The following is a 6,910-nucleotide window of genomic DNA, read 5'->3' as shown; positions in this document are numbered from 1 at the left end:
TGTGTGTGTGTGTGTGTGTGTGTGTAGATCTATTGTAGATCGGACGTGTCTGGAAGACTGAGGTGGCGTCTGAGGGGACAAACATACTAACATGTGAAGCACACGGTAAGCACACAACAACATAAATAACCTGAGAGCTATGGAGACCCCGGGAGCGGAGAGCAGCAGCACACACGCACACACACACACACACACACACACACACACACACACACACACACACACACACACACACACACACACACACACACACACACACACACAAGCACGCAGCCAGTCACACACACACACAAACAAGATATTTTGAATTCTGTATAAAAACGGATGCAACGGATTTGCGTGAATAAATCAGAGAATATCCAACAAGTATTTTGATGTTGTAATAGAATAAAAGAGTAGATGAGGCCTATTTTCAGCCTGAGGGCCTCATTCATTAAAAACATGCCATGTGCAAATTTTGTGCTTATGACCAAAGCCAAAAATGTGATTTATGAAAAACTGATCTTGATGCTAAAATCAGCAGGTTAAAATGAACTTCACCACTGTTTTTAAACATATCAAAACTTAAAACTCTCCACACTTACCCAAAATAGCAATAGCAATGCTGTAATTTTTTGTGCAGTTTTATCAGTTTTTTTAACGATAATAAAAGAAACATCAAACAGTATTTTGATGAATGAGGCCCCTGGGAACCACAGTCTACCATTAGTTTAAGTCCATCTGTTTCTGACCCCTGATCCAAGAACTGTGCATCTGTCTTTATGAATTAGACAAGTGGACTGCAGCAACCAAGTGGTCCTGTAGTCTTTTTTCACAGGATAAACACTTGGTGACTCATCTGTACTTTGATTCTAAATAAATTCACATGACATAAACAAAAGAAAGCTGCTCCATTTGCTCTTCCCGGGCAGATTTCCAACATTAAACTTAAGAAAATTTCAAGCAAATTTCAGGGTTGTGATCTTTCTTAAGGTCAGGATTTCAAGCCTTTGGATGTGTTTCCACTCATTTCTGAGCAACGATAAAAAATTCCTGCTTTACTCTCGTTTTGACGTTCACTCCGGTCGCCGCTCTACTCCTCTCTTGTCTCTAATCATCATCTTTCCATCTTCCTAAAATCAGCACAGCAGCTAATCAGCAGTGTTGATTCATCCGTGATGAATTTAGATGGATGTGGTATCAGTGTTGTTTGGTTTCAAAGTAAAACCAATTTCAATCTCACGTGTTTTCATGGCTAGAGCTCGAGACAGATGGGACAGAGTGGAGAAAACGGTCAACAAAAAAGGTTTCTTTAAGTTTGTATGTTGGTAAAACATTTTGGCATAATTTCATTCTCTTTCGATTTCCGAGGAGGAATAAGACATAGTGTAGGATGTCTCAACTTACAGACGGATAGATACAGTAGATAGGACAGACGGACGAGAAATACATACAGATAGAGCTCATCTCATAGAAAAAACAAACAGTATGTGGAACAGTATGAGCTACGTTTTATCGTACTACCAGCAATCAGTAACAGCCTTCAAGTTAACGTGATACGTGTCCCGTCTCTCTCTTGCGTTAACGCTGCCCGGGGCACAGCGGCAAGAAAATTCCACCCTCGACAGTTCTCCAAAACAGGCACCAGCGGGGCGCCAGTGACTCCGTGTCTTCTCACAGAGACACAGAAGAGAGAGAGAAAGAGAGAGAGAAAGATGTCTCCTGCTCCAAATTCATCCTGTCCGTCCTATGAGTGAGCCTGGGTCAATCCTTCTGTCCTGTGTGTCACTTTCCATCCAAACACAAACTCTTTGTTGACAGTGTTGGAGGCAGAGAGAAGGAGGGGGGCGTTCACTACCAGTCTACAGCCCCGCCTCACATCCGGAGTTCATATGCTTCATCCCGACCAATCTGTCGCCCGGCTCACTTTTTCTTACCGGACTTTTCCGAGCGCTTCACGTCCGACTTCCCGCCCCGATCTGACCTCTCCGACCGATCGCCTCTCTCCCTCTCTTTCTCCCTTTCTTTTTCTGCCCGCTCGATCCGCTCGGCCCGGTCCGAGCGCTCTCCACCTCGCTCTGACCTGTTGTCCGCCTTGCTGCCATCGCGGCGCGTACCCTCGTCGGTGGATGAGGTAGTTGGTTGGGGCTGACCCCATTTGGCAATCTCCTCGTGCTCCGAAATACTGGCGGTGATGTTGTTTACCCACGTTTTGAGGTCCTCCTGGAGGGACAGAGGTCGGGGAGAGGGACCACACATGTCAGCTGATTTACTGTTTACGTTTCCGTATGTTCATTTAAGTGTTTGAGTGATCATTGAAATTAATCCACTGTTAAAATTCCTTCAATTATTCCGATGTGAACAGAAACACAAAATATGTCTCACCTCATCTTTAGCATGAAACAAAAACTCGCTGCCGTCCTTTGTTCTGCAATGAGAGGAGAAGACTCGAACTTAGAAACAGTCTAATGCCAAACATGCCCAGTGGATAATTGTAGTTTTTTTTTTTTTTTTTTTTTTTAAGACCTGGCTCATAGAGTATTTACAATTAAAGGGGGACTCTCGCAATTTCAGTGTGTCACTTCCGTAAAGTTGGAGGACTCACAACACACACATTTGAAAAAAGAAGGGTCAAAATCAAAGCAACAGAGGCTTTGATATCCCGACTTTGAATCAAGCTCCAAAAACACTTGATCCTGCATTTCCCATGATGCTACTCAATAACACCTTTCTTTAACTGCCTGGTGAAAGCCTTTGTCTTTCAAACTCCACAGATCCTGTTTGCAACTCACCAAGCCCAGGCTGAGATAAACGTGATAATATCACCAGTTTCACTTAAGGTGTTTTGTTGGATGGGATTTTCAATGAATATCAAAATGAAGAACCAGAAATTTAGCATTGGAGGCTAGGTCGCTGACTACATTAGCAGCTAGTGCACTAGCAAGCAAAGTAATTTGCTCAACCTTGAAAAAACCTCCCAAAAAACAGACAGTTAAACCATCTACTCAATCATGCATAATGACTGCAAACTATGCCACAGGACTTTTTACAATTTTTATTTTACCTGTGGGAAAGCAGTGTAGGAACGGCTGACTCTACATTGTGCCTGCTCAAGTTGCCGTTGGTGGACCACGTAAATTCATCAGTCAAAGATCCCCAGAGTTGAACAAAACATGAATGCGCCAAACTCACTGCTGATGTAGATTTGGTACAGGTCGGATTTGGTGCCAAGTTATGCTGTTAAACTATTGGTGTGATGAGTGAAAACTGACGCAAGGAGCAGTGGTGTTGCACATAAATCTGGGCCCTGTGCATGTGTAGCCTCAGTGAGCCCCTTCCCCCTTTAATACATCAGTTGTCACGCCTGTACAAATAACTGAATCAACAAGTAAACACATGCATCTGTAGTGGTTAAATTAAGATAATCAATAATGAAGTGTTTATAACACATTTAAGAAAATATGTACGATCTGAAATCTCAGCGTATTTCAGCCTATTTTCTCAACATACTGTAATTACTGTGTGAAGCTTCACAATATTACGGAACATTATTTTGGCCAGTGGTTTTAGGTTTTTATTATTCTCTGGGCATAAGACAAAGATAGGAAGCCATCTTACACTGGTTCTACATTTAGAAGAATTATTTCATAATAAAAGATAACTGAAGAAGATTTCCCTGGTCTTTTGTTTGTAGGTTTTGTTTTTTTTGCTGAAATAAATTGAATTAGTTTCCAACAAGTGCTAGCTAGTTCCTAGCCTAGTCTGTTGCAACATAGAGGAAACATTCTAAAACATTAGAAACTTAAAGGCACAATCCATATATAAACAATGGTTCTGAAACTGAAGGCAATGCTGCTTCATTTATCAGCAAGCTAACTATTATAATATTACCTAGCTAACCATGTTATAAACCAATATTAAACCATTCTGAAACACTGATAGCAAATTGGGTTCACAAAAGTCTGGTTGGTTCTGGGACGGGAGAGGCTCCGTTGTTGTTTTAGATACAAAAACTGTATATGTTCAGCCAACAGTAATGGATTACTTATAATGCTAATGATTTAAAATTTCAAAATTGCAGGTAAAAAAACAAACTTGTAATTTCAGGTTTTCTGAAGGTCCTACCCATGTTAGGGCCCTGGGTACTTAATTCCACTATTCACATCACTACTGCGCCCGTGCTACAAGGAGGGCAAAAACAAAATCCACTCTAAAAGAGTTGCAGATTTAACACTCCCACACAAAAATCACATTCGTGCCTGTGGTTAAAAAGTAAAAAAAAAAAAACAGTAAATGTGAGTATGAAAATAGCTCCTCACTTGAGCGTGAAGACGTTCTTCTTCTTCTTGTAGCCGTTGGTGACGTCACAGTGGCAGTGGGAGAGGTTGAGCAGCGGCTCGTTGTTGTAGGGCGTGGTGGTGTTCTTGGCGTCCTTGTAGAAACCCATCTCACCTTTGTTCAGCACGCAATACAAGTTGACCCATGACCTGCTGTGGTGTGGGAAGGCCGGAAGGGCGAGGGTAGGCAGAGTGGAGGAGGAGGGGAAGGTGGAGGGGAGAAGTATGGGGAGGGTGGGGAGATGGTGATTGGGGGGGGGGAGATGTGAGGAGTCAGGTAGAGCTGCAGATTCGCTCTCGCTCAGCTAACACCTGACTCACCTGACCAGAGCAGACAGGTAGGTAGGCGGGATGGACCGGCGCCAAGAAGGAAGGAAGAAACACACTGCTGAACAAACACAGACGTACGCACAAACGGATGGACGAAGGAGGAGGAGGGGGATGGACGGGTGGGGAGGGAGGCTACGTACAGTTTGTGTGTCTGTGTGTGACGTGCGTGGGGCTTATATATGACTTACCTTGGAGGAGACGAGAGGAGCAGCCAGCAGCACCATGAGGAGAGGAGAAATGAGAGAGAGGAGTTTGGTTAAATGGCATTTTGGCAACAACACAACTTAAAGTCTGGTCATGCATCTTTTCCCTCTGAGCACGTTTACATGCACAGAGCATTCCAGTTAACAACTTACACCCAAATATAGGTATTATTCAGAGCAAGCTGCCTCTGTGCAGCTTATTATCCCGATTTCAAATACCTCTGTGAGCTAGCAATTGGAAACACAACCTGGACCGGAGTAGACCAACGCTGCATGTGCTCTATCATGGATGAATTTAAGAGAAGATAAGGGGAAATTATGTCTCGGAAAACTATGATAATGAATATGCTGAAGTTTTTTTTGGGACGGTGTCTTTTTTTGATAGTCTCACTAGGAGTCACCAGTATCAGAAATGTTCAAATTATACACACAGGTTTTTAAGAACAACAACATTTTAACAAAGAGAAAAGAAACCACTATTTTGCAGGTTAATGTTCATTGTGAACATTGTGAAAAGTAGTTTAACATTTTTTTTTTTACTACACAGCCTTTTCTGGAACTTCCAACTGGCTGAACTTCCAACACTGGATTTTTGGGGCTGATACCGATATCAGTATTTGGGAGTTTAAAAAATCTTGACAATGATATATGGCCAATAGTTTTTTTTTTTTTTTTAAATATGAATGCATAGGATAAAGAGCAATCTTGATAAAGATTAACTGTATTTGTTTTTCAGAGAACTGTTACTAATGGTAATTTTAGAGCTGAAAATTTGTCAGTGCTCTCTGGTGAGACTTTATAAAGGTGAAGTGTTTCTGAACTCCCTTAAACCTAGATAGAATAGTAGTACATTTCTGTACTGATATTTTTTGTTACCTATTGGCCAGCATATACACTGATACTGATTAATCTGCAATAAGTCAACATCGACCTGTCTGGTTTAGAAGTCCAGCTCTACTTCAAACCTCATCTTAATGGTGGAAAGTTCTGGTAAAAGCTAGTAACAAACATTTTTTCTTAACCATTATTTTCTTTAGAATTCAACAACAACATATCTCATCAGTCTTGGCCACAGAGATGCTTTCTAAAGGTCCATTTATACTGTGTGATTTTGGGCTGTCCCGGACGGAAGTTGACAAATTGTGAGAGAAATGTGCTAGTTTGGTGGTCCTAGATCGTACTGCGAGACACGTCCACAGACAGTGTCAGAAATTTAGGGCCAAATTATCACCACGTGACTGCTGCTGTGACCCACGTCTACAAACCAACTGACTGAAATACAACATGAAATGACAAAAAATTCAACAGCAAGCTAGCTGCTTCTGCTAAAGAAACATTTTTATCTCAAATTCCTTTTGCAGAATTGAACCTCCATGTTGCCCTTATTTCACGCTCTCCTCCTTTTATTTTGAGCTCTTGTGATGCATAGGCCAAAGTTTATTTATTGTTTAGCTACATTATCAAAAAATGAAAGTGGGTGATGCAAGTTAATGATGTGTCTCTGCTTGTATGTTTTTTTTTGCACCGCTGGCATGCTGCAAAACAGACATACAGACTGACACAGACTACAACCAAGATTTTCTTAGACCCATCTCGCACAGTGTGACATCCAATGAACCTTAAAGAGTTTGTGATTGCAGAGCACAGTCACCAGAAGCCTCATAGGAGCTGCAGTTGTTGTACTCTAATAAGAACTTTTATCTTTGTTAAAATAAAGTGTTCAAATATTACTATCCTTTACAGTAGTATTTTTTAATCTATTTTAGAATATGGAAAGAAAACCTTGAGAGCATGTTTCAGCATTTCAGAAAGACTGATGAAAGAATCCTTTAATTAGAGACTGACCAATGACAGCTCTAAGCCAAAAGTGATGTGAAACTACTGTCAAATATCAGATTTTTATACCAAGATATGCAATCAGTCATTCACTTCATTAGGCTGATATAAAGAGTAGACACCATTCACACATTTGTTAAAAGTAACACTTGATTATCCTGAATAATACCAGAATATGAATGTGCATATAAACATACCCAGTGTCTCATCATATAGCTATGTAAA

The 6,910-nt window shown here is 41.1% G+C and overlaps 1 protein-coding gene across 1 annotated transcript in view; it reads right to left on the bottom strand.

The window, feature by feature from the left end:
- Positions 1-258: 258 nt before the first annotated feature.
- The window catches only part of LOC120792235 (spectrin beta chain, non-erythrocytic 4-like), a 70,500-nt gene continuing 63,848 nt past the window's right edge, over positions 259-6,910 (bottom strand). Inside the window, exons 40-42 of the mRNA XM_040131308.1 lie at positions 4,299-4,469; positions 2,365-2,407; positions 259-2,202 (exon numbers count right to left, since the gene is read on the bottom strand). Of these exons, the coding sequence (XP_039987242.1) occupies positions 1,903-2,202; positions 2,365-2,407; positions 4,299-4,469 (514 nt within the window). The 3' untranslated portion in view covers positions 259-1,902. The remainder of the gene's footprint in view (positions 2,203-2,364; positions 2,408-4,298; positions 4,470-6,910) is intronic.

Source organism: Xiphias gladius, chromosome 7, assembly GCF_016859285.1.
Source record: "Xiphias gladius isolate SHS-SW01 ecotype Sanya breed wild chromosome 7, ASM1685928v1, whole genome shotgun sequence".
NCBI lineage: Eukaryota > Metazoa > Chordata > Actinopteri > Istiophoriformes > Xiphiidae > Xiphias > Xiphias gladius.
This window is presented reverse-complemented; position numbering and strand designations above follow the sequence as displayed.